The following is a 14,608-nucleotide window of genomic DNA, read 5'->3' on the forward strand; positions in this document are numbered from 1 at the left end:
ACATACGGCTCTGAATGTGACAGACCCGTTGACTAAACTTCTCTCATGAGCAAAACATGATCATACCTTAGTACTCTTTGGGTGTTAATCACATAGCCATGTGAACTAGATTATTGACTCTAGTAAACCCTTTGGGCGTTGATCACATGACGATGTGAACTATGGGTATTAATCACATACAGATGTGAATATTGGTATTAAATCACATGGTGATGTGAACTAGATTATTGACTCTAGTGCAAGTGGGAGACTGAAGGAAATATGCCCTAGAGGCAATAATAAAGTTATTATTTATTTCCTTATTTCATGATAAATGTTTATTATTCATGCTAGAATTGTATTAACCGGAAACATAATACATGTGTGAATACATAGACAAACATAGTGTCACTAGCATGCCTCTACTTGACTAGCTCGTGAATCAAAGATGGTTAAGTTTCCTAGCCGTGGACAAAAGAGTTGTCATTTGATTAACGGGATCACATCATTAGGAGAATGATGTGATTGACTTGACCCATTCCGTTAGCTTAGCACATGATCGTTTAGTATGTTGCTACTGCTTTCTTCATGACTTATAAATGTTCCTGTGACTATGAGATTATGCAACTCCCGTTTACCAGAGGAACACTTTGTGTGCTAGCAAACGTCACAACGTAGCTGGGTGATTATAAAGGTGCTCTACAGGTGTCTCTGAAGGTACGTGTTGGGTTGGCGTATTTCGAGATTAGGTTTTGTCACTCCGATTGTCGGAGAGGTATCTCTGGGCCCTCTCGGTAATACACATCACTTAAAGCCTTGTAAGCATCGCAACTAATGAGTTAGTTGTGGGATGATGTATTACGAAACGAGTAAAGAGACTTGCTGGTAACGAGATTGAAGTAGGTATTGGATACCGACGATCGAATTCGGGCAAGTAACATACCGATGACAAAGGGAACAACGTATGTTGTTATGCGGTTTGACCGATAAAGATCTTCGTAGAATATGTAGGAGCCAATATGAACATCCAGGTTCCACTATTGGTTATTGACCGGAAACAGTTCTAGGTCATGTCTACATAGTTCTCGAACCCATAGGGTCCGCATGCTTAAGGTTCAGATGACAGTTATATTATGAGTTTATGAGTTTTGATGTATCGAAGGAGTTCGGAGTCCCGGATGAGATCGGGGACATGACGAGGAGTCTCGAAATGGTCGAGACGTAAAGATCGATATATTGGACGACTATATTCGGAGTTCGGAAAGGTTCCGAGTGATTCGGGTATTTTTCGGAGTACCGGAGAGTTACGGGAATTCGCCGGGGAGTATATGGGCCTTATTGGGCCATACGGGAATAGAGGAGAGAGGCCGAAAGGAAGGAGGTGCGCAGCCCCCCTCTGGTCCGAATTGGACAAGGGGTGCAGCCTCCTTTTCCTTCCTCCTCTCCCCCTCTTTCCTTCTCTCCTACTCCAACAAGGAAGGGGGGGAGTCCTACTCCCGGTGGGAGGAGGACTCCTCCTGGCGCGCCCCTCCTGGCCGGCCGCACCTCCCCCCTCCCTCCTTTATATACGGGGGCAGGGAGCACCCCATAGACACACAAGTTGATCTACGGATCGTTCCTTAGCCGTGTGTGGTGCCCCCCTCCACCATATTCCACCTCGGTCATATCGTCGCGGAGTTTAGGCGAAGCCCTGCGCCGGTAGAACATCATCATCGTCACCACGCCGTCGTGCTGATGGAACTCATCCCCGACGCTTTGCTGGATTGGAGCCCGGGGAACGTCATCGAGCTGAACGTATGCTGAACACGGAGGTGCCGTACGTTCGGTACTTGGATCGGTCGAGTCGTGAAGACGTACGACTACATCAACCGCGTTGTGATAACGCTTCCGCTTACGGTCTACGAGGGTACGTGGACAACACCCTCCCCTCTCGTTGCTATGCATCACCATGATCTTGCGTGTGCGTAGGAATTTTTTTGAAATTACTACGTTCCCCAACACGGCGTCCTCCGGAAAAGGCGTGGACCTAGCACGTGTGTTTGAATGGACTCTGGTGAAAAAGTTATTTGGTCTTCCTCCGAAACATCCCATTCAGAACATCTTAAAATTATAAAATGGCATAAAAATGTAATCATTAACATACAGGAAATAGAATAATACAATTTATTTATTGCTTCTAACTCATATTTCCATCAACGAGAACTGGCTAGGGATGTTTTCCTGACAAGAAAATTAAATTTTGATCCGACCGTGGGTGTGAATATCTGACGAATGAGTTTGGAGGTCATCTGAAGATTGCGGAATTGTTCTGTAGCTTATATCGTGTGAGGCGCCCCAAATAACATGGTGTGTTCGAGTGGCGTAAGAATCTTACTGGACAGGGTGAGGTCTGTGACGAGTCTTTCAGAACTGTCATTCTCTTTTTGGGGTTGTTATTTTGAAGATATCAAGCCAGTCTTGCAGCTGCTACCTTCTCGAACTTGTGGTGGAACTTAGCATTTTGAGTTCAACTTCACGAGGGTGGGTGTATCACTTAAACCAATATCTTCTCCCATTCAGAATATCATTGTTCTATACTATAATGGAAAACTTTTTTTCTTCATGTATCACAAAATCTATGGTGACGCCGTGGCATGATTTATTCAATTGGATAACATACGTTGCATTACTTCGGTGTAGATCACAATATCACCATTGTATATGTGGAAAACTGTAGGATGGCTGAATATTATGTTATATTAATCTGACCCGTGTAGGGGTATATATAGAGGTACAATGGAGGGAGAGAGACTTGGAGTAGAGGACAAGTTAAACCTATCCTATTTCTATCTCTTATCTCTATCTTAAACGTAAATATACTTCTAACATTCCCCCTCAGTCGTAGCGGGAGTGAAGCGAACGATGACGACTGAATTTGAACTCTTGTGCTTTCGTCGTCTTCTCCGCCGCACCATCATCAACTGCGTCTCTGATGGGTCGGCACCTAGGGCGGTGACTGTGTCCCCTTCTGGTGCCTTCCTGCCTTCTCCTCTATTCCCTCCCGCAGTCACAGCGGGAGTGTCGTGGACGCAAGTGACGAGGCTGACGCTGTTGACTGGAGTTGTTGCCGATGAGTTGTTGTAGACGTAGCCTTTAATGTCGAGGTAGCCGATCATGATGATGTAGCCGTGGTCGAGGTAGTCGTGGTCGATGGTGTGGTCGTCGTGGATGATGAAGCCGCACAAAGCCGGAGGCGCAAAAAAAAATGCGCTATGACGGAGCTGCAGACGTGGACGATGCACCTTGCTAATGTCAGAGGGTGCCGTCGGCGATGAGTCCACCGATTTTGCCAAGACCGGAGGAAGCCCATCGAGCACATATCGGTTTTGCCAGAACCGTGTGGCCGTGTAGGGTCGTCATTGTAGTGATGCCGTGTCGATGCAGTCGTGTAGTTATGGATGACGCGGTCGATGCCGTCGTCGTGACGCGGTCATTGCCGTCGTCGAGGTCGCGTCTTGCAGACAAGTCTGTCAGAGGACGCTAGGTGCCCATCTTGTGGACGAGGCGGCGGCGGTGTGTTGATGAAGATGTTGGTGAAGACGACGTTGATGAAGACCTTGGCGATGAAGTGTCGGCGATAACATTGCAGCGGCATGTCGACGATGATGCGTCGCTGGAAGGCGTCCCTCCGCGTGACGAAGTGTCGATGTCGCGCCATGCTGAAGAAGTATGTTCGCTCATAGCCCGGCGTAGTCGTACAGGTTGATGTCGTTCGGCTCGGGGTCAATGCAGATGAAGATCGGTTACGTAGATGCATGTCGTTGGTCTGGTTGATGCAGATATAGATCCATAGCCCGGCGATGCAGAAGTGCTCATGTAGGTGCCTGTGACCCGTTGTTGAAGGCGAGGCGTCGAGTAGCTGAAGCCGAGTCGATGGATGCGCATGGACAGGAGGTGTGCGGTTGCACGTTCCGCCCTCCAGGTCTCGATGCGCTCGCATGAGTCACACATCAGATGCATGCTCGTGGAGTCGACGCAGTTGGCGCCGGTGCGTACCGGCCGGCTAGATCAATGTAAATTGCTTTGCTCGGCGTAGATCGGTCGGTGCAGTTTGCCCGGTGCTTCATGTTGAAACTGGGGCATACTGCCGGTACAGGAGAACTCGATGCAGACCTTATTGAAGCCTCATCTGAGTGCATGGACGTACCTGGGTCTGCTGGTTGCTTCGTGTTTCGCCGGATGGATGCTGATGGAGCCCGGAGTTGTGGTTGGTTCGTGGGTATCAGCCGGGCAGAGATCGGGATGGATCCGGCCAGCGCTCATATGACTCCATGCAGGCGACGCGTGGGATCTGCTCCTGCCGAGAGATCTCGTGCGTGGTAGTATCACCCTCCCGTGATCAGGAGGTACGCGTCTTTGTTGGAGAAGATGGCTATGGCTGATCGGAGCGGCGCAGGCCGGCTGTGTGTCGATGTAGATCCGCTCGAGGCGCACGATGATGGATCTTGCACTGATTATCACCGGATTTACAGATCGCTGGATTTATTTGGTGGCTAAGAAAAAATCAATCTACTATGAAAATTTGGAAATTGATCTAATCTAAGGAATTGATCTAAACTATGAGCCGATCTTGATTGATCGGGTGCCGCGCCCCCGGGAAGAGGAGATTAATCTCCCGGGGGCGGCATTGCCGCGGAAGTCGTGGAAGGACCAAGGATCGAGCGACGTTGGTCTAATGGCTCTTATACCATGTGGAAAACTGTAGGATGGCTGAATATTATGTTATATTAATCTGACCCGTGTATATATAGAGGTACAATGGAGGGAGAGAGACTTGGAGTAGAGGACAAGTTAAACCTATCCTATTTCTATCTCTTATCTCTATCTTAAACGTAAATATACTTCTAACAGTATAATAACAATATATCTTCTGAGAACCACTATAGTTCCTGTGAGTCTTGTTACATCTACGGGGTTCAGCTGCTCGATCGATCAAACCCTCTAAATCATGAAAACAAGATCATCTATAATTAATAAACCAACCTAGATAACTGACTAGGGATCTAGGTTTAGTTTTTATTATTCCACACATGTTATTTGGTTTTCCTCTAAAACATCTCATTCAGAACATATTAAAATTATAACATAGCATAGAAACGTAGTCATTAAAATGAAGGAAATAGAGTAATACAACTTGTTTATTGCCTCTAATACGTATTTCCAAGGACGAGAACTGGCTAGGAATGTTTTCTTGAGAAGAAATAAAAATTTTGTGATCCAATCGTGGGTGTGTATATTTGATGAATGAGTTTGGAGGTCATATGAAGAATTGTAGAATTGTTCCATAGCTTACATCCTGTGAGACACGCCAAATAACATGGTGTGTCCGAGCGGCGTAATCAAAACTCGTTGGACATGGCGAGGTCTATGATGAGTCTTTCAGAGCTGCAATCTATGATTATTTGTTGTTGCGAGGTTGTCATTTTGAAGATACGTAGCCAGTCTTGCAGCTGCTATTTGCTCGAACTTGTGGTGGAACGTAGCATTTTGAGTCCAGCTTGACGAGGGTGGGTGCATCGCTTACTACTAACATTTTCTCCCGTTCAGAATGTCATTGTTCTGTAGTATAAAATAAAACTTTCATTCTTGAGGTATCACAGAATCTATGATGCTCTGGCGCGATTTATTCAAGTGGATAACATACATGACATTACATGAAGGGAGGTGATAGAACGGCATAAATTACAAGAAGGGGGGCAAATGGTTTAACATAGGACCGATAAGCACGATGGTTACAGGCATAACATGCTGAGGAGCACGGAGATTAAAACACACACGTATATATAGTTTCAAGCGAGATCTGATTTGATTATTTATTGCCGCACCAGGGTAGCATGGTTACATGGCCACCGTAATCTTCTTTTCATGGATGTGTAGCACCGCGGCAAAAGGGGGGGAACGGGCAGCGGAATCTAGGTGGAAGCCGCGGCTGTTGCTCCCCAACATCAACACCTGCGGTGAGAGGTAGGAAATGATCAACTAACCCGTATATATTATGCTTTTCGGTCAGAGCGATTTTAACATGGTCCCTCTTACCCCCTCTTTTCATACGGAAGGTAAAAAGGTAAGAATTAGTCAGACCACTATTTAATGTAATCAACGGCTCAGATCTATTATATACTCTTATCTTTATTATGAAAAGAGGAGGTGAGAGGAACCATGTTAAAAAACCCTCTTTTGGAAGAACATAAACAACCACACAAAACAGGAGAATGAGTTGTGGCAGATTGCTCACCGTGGGTGCCGGCATCGCCCTTGGGAGCCGCATGAGCAACGGGGGCGGCTCCGGAGGCGGGGATATCTCTAGCGATGGCTCCTGAGAGCACTAGGAGGGTGCAAAGGCAGAGCAACAAGTACTTTGAACCCATTGGGTGCTGAATACTTGGTTTAAACGACCGAGCAAAGGGAGGCAAGTGGTCGTAGGCAAGTACTCCGGCCGGTCGAGCGAGCAAATTTATAGGCGGGCGGGCGTGCGTGTGCGTGTGTTTGTGCGTGTGCGTGTGCGTGTGCGCGTGTGTTTGTGCGTGTGCGTGTGTGCGTGTGCGTGTGTGCGTGTGTTTGTGCGCGTGTGCGTGTGTTAGTTACGTGTGTCCACTTGGATAGGGCCGGGCTGGTCCACTTGTGTCGCTGGGTGAAGGAAAACTCAAGTGAGTGTGGCTGGCGGCGCACTCAATTCTGGAAGAGAATGGGTTAGGATGCAAGCAAGCATGCCTACACAATGTACAAATCCCAATTTTCCGTCTATCTTGATTCTCGACTAGAGTATAAATTTGGTCGCTCTAGGAGGAGGAGGGGAGGGTGCAAAGGCAGCAGAGCAACAAGTAGCTAGCCTGGCTGTGTGGAACTATATACTGTAAATTTTGGAGGGGTTTCAATCTTTGGGTTCTTCATCGACCGAGTCCGATGTCGGAGAACGGAACTGAGCTCGCACAGTTAGTACCACCCTCCGTGGACGCCACTTCATCTTTCTCCAATAACGGTGAGCCGATCGAGAGCTTGAATTTTTTTTTCTTAATTGCTGGAACGGCATATACTGATATCCAAACGTAATAAGCAGGACCAAGGGACGGCAGCGACGACGCCCGCATCCTCCGACTCTCGGAAATCATTGTCACCGAAATGCGTGCTGCCGCCCTACCTCTCCCACCGGCACCACAGACGATCTACCGTGTTCCGGAGCTACTCCTCGCCGCCGACAAGGGCGCGTACCAGCCGACGTTCATGCCCCTCGGACCATACCACCGCGGCGACTCCAACTCTGCCACGGAAGACATGAGGCGCAGCCAAGCGGGCAAGCCACCGAACATGGCCTTGGCCATGGAAATGGCCGGCGGTGGGCGGCCGGTGGCGGAATTCATCAAGGCCATCGCGTCCATGGAGTCGGAGGCCAGGAGCTGCTACGACGGGGACGTCGCCATGGGATGGGACGCCTTCTGCATGATGCTTTTGTTCGACGGCTTCCAGCTCATCACATTGCTCGGCTTTGTCGGCGTCTCCAATGGCGATGAGCCAACGGAAAAAACAGGCGGAGGCGACGCTGCTGGCGGCCCAACACCCAAGACAGGTCATGTGACCAGTCTCCAACATGACTTGATGATGCTGGAGAACCAGATACCGTTCTTCGTCGTCCGGAAGATGTACGCCTTGCTTCATGCCGATGCCGGAAGTGGCCCCATTGTGAAGCTAGCCTGGGGAACCATCAGCAATATCATGGGTGGCCTCTGGCCGGCCTCAAATCCTCCACCGCCAGAGTTCCAGCATTTGGTGCATCTCTGCCATATGTACCTCAAGCCAAGCAACCTCCAGGAGTCGTTGTGAGTAGAGTACTACTCCCTCCGTTCCTAAATATTTATCTTTTTAAAAATTTTAAATGGACTAGCACATACAGATGTATATATACATATTTTAGAGTATAGATTCACTCATTTTGTTCTGTATGTAGTCACTTGTTGAAATCTCTAGAAAGATAAATATTTAGGAACGGAGGAAGTAGTAGGTTATAAGACGGGATAGCCCTAACATATATACATGCATAAACTCTGGTAACCTGCATGCATGCTGCAGAGGCCAATAATGCTACACGCACGGACGAATATGGGCGTTTACGGGGCTGACTAGGAGACGATCCGACGTGGCTGTGGACGCGCAAAGAAAAGGTTATTAAGTAAAGAAAAAACACCGGCCCTTTTACTTTCTCTCCCGCGATGGTGCGCTCGCCCAGATCGTCTGAGCGAGCTGCAGTTCCCCTCATGGCGCTCCGATGCGGCGAGTTCCAGATCGGCGTCCCAACGCGGAGACGATGGACTAATCTGAGGCGGCGAGGCAACCTCCTGCTCCTTGGATGCGCCATGGCTGGCTCTTCCGATGCGGCTATTGGATCTCGTCGGCGGCGGCAGCATCACTCCGGGATCCTACAGGCTGGCGAGGCGATCTCGTCCTCTTTGTAAGCGTCACGGCCTACTCCTTCAGGGCAGTGAGGTGGCCTCCTCGTATGGATGCTGGCGGCACCGTGGGCGAGCGCACTGCAGCCCGGCGCGTTGTACTGGTGGCCGCCGGCCGATGATGCTGGACCACCTGCTCCTGAGCGTGCAGTGGGAAATCTCGACGATCTCAACCCGCGCAGCTGGGCGAGATCGGCGCTCAATATTGTAACTTGCAGATTCTGAACCTTTGCGCAAATTCTAAACTTTGTGCAAGCTCTGAATTTTCTTCTGCTTTGCAGGGAGAGGACTATAGGCACTCCAGCATATGGTATCTCTGTGCAATGCGACAAGAAACACAAAGTGTTGTTTCACCAAATGAAGAGAGACCAAAATCAAAGGCCACATAAGAGTGCAGATTATGCGTGTGTCTGCCGAAGATAACTTGAATGTTCCGAACAGAATTGCTCATGTGGTTCCTGTTGAGTGTAACATGTACGTCTCAAAAGTGCTCATGTAGTTGCTTTCAATTGTAACATGTACTTCTCGCTACATGGATTTGTGTACTCCAACCTTATCAATGAAATAAATATATAAAGTTGTTCAGTTCTGGAAAGTTTGAAGGAGGAAACATCCTTATGTATTGTTGTTCTGGCTACGATTGTTGAGATTCTTAAGAGTAAATAAAGAGTATCCCGCTGGGGATAGTTGTAGATTGTTGTTGTCAATTTAGACAAGATTTTGACAGCAACAATCTTACATACACTACATAATCCTGAAGCTCATGAAAGCAGGCAGTCATGTGTGAGACAAGCAACTCTGTGATTGGAATTAACCAGCGGCAATGTACACGCACATATATCCATGGATAATTTGGTAGCGGTTCTGTTACTTTAGGGAAAAACAAAATGATAAAACATAAATTTGTTTACTTTCTAGTGCCCTCGTGCCTTTCATCTATTACAATAAAGTTGCCAAGTGCCCTGGTGCCTTTCATCAAATTACATAAATCATGGCTAACTGTGATCCGTCGTATTGTTGAGCCCTCCAATTCCATCAGAGTGTAACTCTGCAGAACTTGGCACTATACTCGATCCTTGCTGAACTTGAAACAACATACTTGTATATTCTCCTAAAATTGGAGGCATAAGCATTGCCGATGAACCTCCGAATGATACTGCAGTCGACCCTTGAGGTGGATTCATGTTGCCAGTGGTAATGCCCAAGCCAAATGGTTCCTGCCGCAAAGAACGTGATAGAATGACATGGATGCTCAAGTGATTACTAGAGGTAAAAAGATAAGAAACAAAGATACCTGCGATGTAGTACTACAAGCTTGGCCATCCAAATAAAAAGCTTGTGGACTCTGTTTCAGATTGCAAGAGTGTTAACTCAGAAAAGTGTGTGAAACAAATAGTATTAAGCAACCGAGAACAAGAAATACGTAATGCATGTTCCATAACATTTTGTTCTAGAATAACATCCTCTGAGGATTTTCTCTTTTTACTGGACCTTTTCTTTTTCAAATTCATGGAGCGAGCCTGAAATAAATACATATGTAGTGAGCTCAACAGGCGCGAATTTGGGTGCTTATTTTTCAAAACAAAAAACGTAATATAAGCAACAATACCTTTTCTGCAGCTTCCTTCTTCTCCTTCTGTGCAACCTTTTTTTACTCCCTTAGTTCAGCTTTCTTCTTCTTCTCCTTTGCTTGCCGAATAAGCCTATCAACCTTAGATTCTTTTCTCAACGAAGGAGGACGACCAGCACATCTAACAGCTATTGGACTTAGTAAACTTTTACTTGTTGCTGCCCCATTAGAAGGTGCATCTTCCTGCAATTGATCTTCTTGTGTACCGGCCTTATCCTTATTCTTTTCAGAACTTGAGTTGCTGGTGTACTTAATTTGCAAGGTGCGGAGATCTTCAGTCAAGGAATTGAACGAATCATCTGACATGGCGCCTATCTCTGCAGTTGGGTAGAAAGAATTGCACAGACTATCAAAACGTTTTGCAACAGGACTGTCGTCCATGCCACCATATGTGCATCTGATAAAGTTATGTTTTCTTTTCACATTTTTTTTCCACCGCTCAAGGATGTATTTTGGAGGAACCTCCTTGATTTTCTTCTGAGTGAGCACACATAACACATGCCTACAGAGAATACCTCTGAACTCGAAGTGGCGACATGAACACTTAATTTCAAACTCTTCCTCATGAAATATACATGGTACACAATATCTTTTCTCCATCCTTTTTCTTCATCAATTAGCACATCCTCGGTTATCTCGTGCGTTTCTATTGCCCCTTCTTTTTGTATCAACTTCCGCTCACAGTACATAATATCTGTTAGCTCTTCTTGAAATTCTTTGAACTTCGAATTTGTATAGATTGCTTGAAATTGCTTCTCGATGTCAAATCTTGTGATAGAAGGTATGGTTGAGTTGAAAGAATTGAAATCAGCAATATTCTCCTTCTCAACTTTATCACGAAGAGCATTCTCGTATTGGCTAACAAAATGCTTCAATGTAGTTTTTGCATTAACATACCCATCAAAGAAAGCATTCATACTTTCACTACGTTGTGTAGTAGACATACCTGCCCAAAAGGCATCTTTCACAAATGCTGGAACCCAACGGTGTCGATGCTCATAAAGCCCTTTAAGCCATTCATTATCACCAATATCATACTTCTCAAGCATACGTAGCCAAGCAACTTCAAATTCTGTTATTGTTAATGAATCATAAACTTCCTTCCCAACATCAACTTTGATGTGATCATATTCCTCATATCCACCTAACTTCTCTGGTATCTTTTTCATAATGTGCCACAAGCACCATCTGTATCGAGAATCCGAAAAAACTATTTCCACGGCATTTTGAATTGCTTTTGCTTGATCAGTAACAACAACTTTTGGTGGACGATTTGACATACAAGTGAGCCATGCTTGAAATAACCAAACAAATGTTGCAGTATCTTCATTTGATAATAAAGCACATCCTAGCAGCACTGACTGACCATGATGATTCACTCCAACAAAACAAGCAAAAGGCATATCATATTTGTTCATCAAATATGTTGTGTCAAAAGTAATGACGTCATGAAAAGAGTCATACACTGCTCTACTTCTAGCATCAGCCCAAAATACATTCCTAAGTCGGGATTCATCATCAACATCCATGACACTAAAAAAGTTTCGGTTGTCAGATTGCATTTTGATGAAATAGTCACGAACCGCTTCAGCATCACCACTGCCAAGTTTCAACCTTCTTATTTTCTCTAGATAATTGCGAGAATCTTTCTCACCAAATGTTAGGTTGTCATGACCATCTGCTGCCACAACAAAAGAATTGAAATTCTTGTTTACTCGAATTCCAGCCCGGTCATTCAACTCAAGCTTTCGCTTGACATGAAAATCTAATCTTTTGTTGCATCTGAATAACTGAGATTTTTGTGGACTTAATGGATGATTATGATCCAAAATGACAGTTGAAAGATAAAGCTTTCCATGAGGACCACGAGCAATATTAATTTTAGCTTTGCATCCTAACCCGGCTGATGGATTTGGCTTCAACATATTTCTTGATTTGGACTGGGTCTTACCATTGCGGGTGCAGGAAAGTGTAAGGTACTTCAGTTGTCCATTAGCATCAGTATTTGAACTTCTTCTCATCACACCAAAGCCTTTCGCTTTAGCATATTTGGTGTAGTATTCTCGCACATCGTTCTCATTATCAAAGGTCATTCCCAGTTCTGGTTCTCCAAGTAACGCATGCGGCTGAGCTTCACCATGGTGATGTTCAACTTCCACATTGTTTTCATTTCGTTCCTTAATGCTGTCATCATCGCTTGATATAGACATATCACTTGATTCTTGAACACCACAAGTTCCATCATCCATTCCTGTAGCAATATAACTAAAATGAATGGTAGTAACAAATTGACCTGAAGATTGGCATGTTAAAACTGAACTACGAAATTGTATGTTCAACTTTACAAAATCTAAACACTCAGAAACAATCATAAGAACTTTTGCCGTTCTGATGTGGCGTGATACAGTTATTTTACAAACCAATTGTAACCTTCATCTCTCATAAGTCTGATTAGCCTTATCTAGTACTTGAACGTTTACTGAAAATAACTACGTATATGGCTTTTAGCAAGACGGACAACTCACGTACATGGCTTTGATCTACAGATACTCTGCTTGTGGCATACTACACGGCTTTGATCTACAGAGTATATATGGCCTTGGGTTTACCTGCTAATGCCCGACGCGAACGAACAGGCCCGCCCACGGGGCTCGAACAGATCAGCGGAGCAAGCGTCAACGTGCTCTTCGCGGCGGGAGCGCACGAGGTCCTCCGAGGCGGCCGGAGAAGTCGAGGTCGTCCGAGGCGGCGCGATCAGTAATCTGGAACGAGGGCAAACCGAGCTGCCGTTCTGTTGCGTTCTGGTTTTTTTGCTAGCGTAAACAGCGGCACGTTCTCCATTTTTCTAACTGTCTCATTCCTCAGCGCGGCCACGTCGGATCATTTCCTAGTCAGCCCCGTAAACACCCGTATTCATCCGTGCGTGTAGCATTATTGTGCAGAGGCCCATGCCGCGACTATGGAGGAAGATTCCGGCGCGCCACCGAGTATTACGAAGCCGGCGTCAAGTTCAGGCGGCTTCACAATGAAGAAGCCTCCTCGCTGGACGTTAGCTTTCTGAACGGGGTGCTGAGAATGGCTCACCACAGGTTCGACGAGAACACCAACTACATCCTCCGCAACGTCCTCGTGTACGAGCAGAGCTACATCCGGACGGCGACGAGCGGCTACGTGACGGCGTACGTGGTGTTCATGTCGCAGCTCCTGGGCAGCCCCGAGGATGTGGCCCTGCTGTCACGGCGCGGGGTCATCGAGCACCACCTGGGCAACGACGCCGAGGTGTGCGACCTGTTCCGTCGCCTGGCGGAGGGGCTCGTCTTCGACCCGTCTAGCGAGCACTACCTCAACGCCGTGGGGGTGAAGCTGGGGGCGCACTGCCGGTCCCGGCTCAACCGGTGGGGCGCCTGGGTCCTCAGGCACCGTCTTGGCAACCCCTGGCTCGCCGTCGCGTGGCTCTTCGGCGCCATGGCCGTGCTGGGCACCATCATTCAGATCATCATTGCTGTCCTCGAATACGCCCAGCTCTAGATACTAGTCCATGCATGCATGCATGCATGCTTGTTGTAATGGGGAGTATCCTTTACTATTATCATGCATATCATACAGTGTATGATACTACTTCGGTAATGCATGGTATTATAAGTTAGTATATTAGACTGCCTTATTAATTGTCATGCATGACAAAAAATAGTACAACATTTAATATGGTACGGTATCATGATATGATGCCACATCCTCCCTTTCCTCATTTAATTGTGTGTCACGTCATCCAAAAAGTCTAGTTGACCAGTATGAAGTCTCCAAGGAATAGCATCCTGCTTTTTCCTCCCTCCATCTGAATTTCAGCTAGCTTGGCTCATGATAAATATATGTTCAATTATTTCAGCACTAAATTATGGTCCTCGGATGATATGCTGGTACACCAGCGTGATGTTTTCTTATATGTTCATGCAGAATGGTGCATGCTACCTGCCTCAAAACCGGCCTCATCATGCTTAAGTGGTGAACGACGTCCATCAATATCCAAAACTAGAAGATTAATTAATCTAGTGCGTACACTAACTTCTAGCATGGGCATTGTAGTCGCAAAACCGGCAGACAAATCCAACGGAAGCTAACCTATTTATTTGCACCCATGGACAAAATTATCCTGTTTAATAAACTACTTTAAGTAAGGATATTTACGTACATGCCATAACTTACCTATCCCATCGGCCTATCGGTCTTCTGGGCTCACAGCGAATGGCCCGGGAATTAATTGCATTTTCGTCCAATGTCATCCAAGAAGGTAGTTGGTGCGAGGCCGACCCAACATGCACTGCATAGTGCCACCCATGTCCCTTTCCACATCTACTTGCACAACCTACAACTCCCCTATTTTGGATATATGGAGAATTTTACAGTCTAGTGAACAGTGGCGGTGCTAGACCAAGAAGATTGGGGGGCCAAAGACAAAAGACAGTGGAAAACATGTCTATTTTTTCAATCTAAATCTCTTTATAAAAAAATTTCTTCACTA

At 46.2% G+C, this 14,608-nt stretch overlaps 2 protein-coding genes and 1 long non-coding RNA gene across 3 annotated transcripts; 1 reads left to right on the forward strand and 2 right to left on the reverse strand.

Annotated features, from left to right (window-relative positions):
* Positions 1-5,617: 5,617 nt before the first annotated feature.
* LOC123064303 (uncharacterized) lies at positions 5,618-6,529 on the reverse strand. The gene is made up of 2 exons (XR_006430668.1): positions 6,254-6,529; positions 5,618-5,970 (listed from the first exon to the last, which is right to left on the reverse strand). It is a non-coding gene; the product is annotated as an uncharacterized lncRNA (long non-coding RNA).
* Positions 6,530-6,657: 128 nt separating this feature from the next.
* Positions 6,658-7,932, forward strand: LOC123064304 (UPF0481 protein At3g47200). Its single transcript, XM_044487808.1, has 2 exons — positions 6,658-6,997; positions 7,076-7,932. The coding sequence occupies exons 1-2, from the start codon at positions 6,922-6,924 to the stop codon at positions 7,834-7,836; spliced, it is 837 nt and encodes a 278-aa protein (XP_044343743.1). The 5' UTR covers positions 6,658-6,921; the 3' UTR covers positions 7,837-7,932.
* A 2,178-nt stretch (positions 7,933-10,110) lies between these two features.
* LOC123067133 (protein FAR-RED IMPAIRED RESPONSE 1-like) lies at positions 10,111-12,338 on the reverse strand. The gene is made up of 2 exons (XM_044490061.1): positions 10,732-12,338; positions 10,111-10,678 (listed from the first exon to the last, which is right to left on the reverse strand). The coding sequence occupies exons 1-2, from the start codon at positions 12,336-12,338 to the stop codon at positions 10,111-10,113; spliced, it is 2,175 nt and encodes a 724-aa protein (XP_044345996.1).
* Positions 12,339-14,608: the final 2,270 nt, after the last annotated feature.

The sequence above is a fragment of the Triticum aestivum genome, chromosome 3B (assembly GCF_018294505.1).
Source record: "Triticum aestivum cultivar Chinese Spring chromosome 3B, IWGSC CS RefSeq v2.1, whole genome shotgun sequence".
Taxonomy (NCBI): Eukaryota; Viridiplantae; Streptophyta; class Magnoliopsida; order Poales; family Poaceae; genus Triticum; species Triticum aestivum.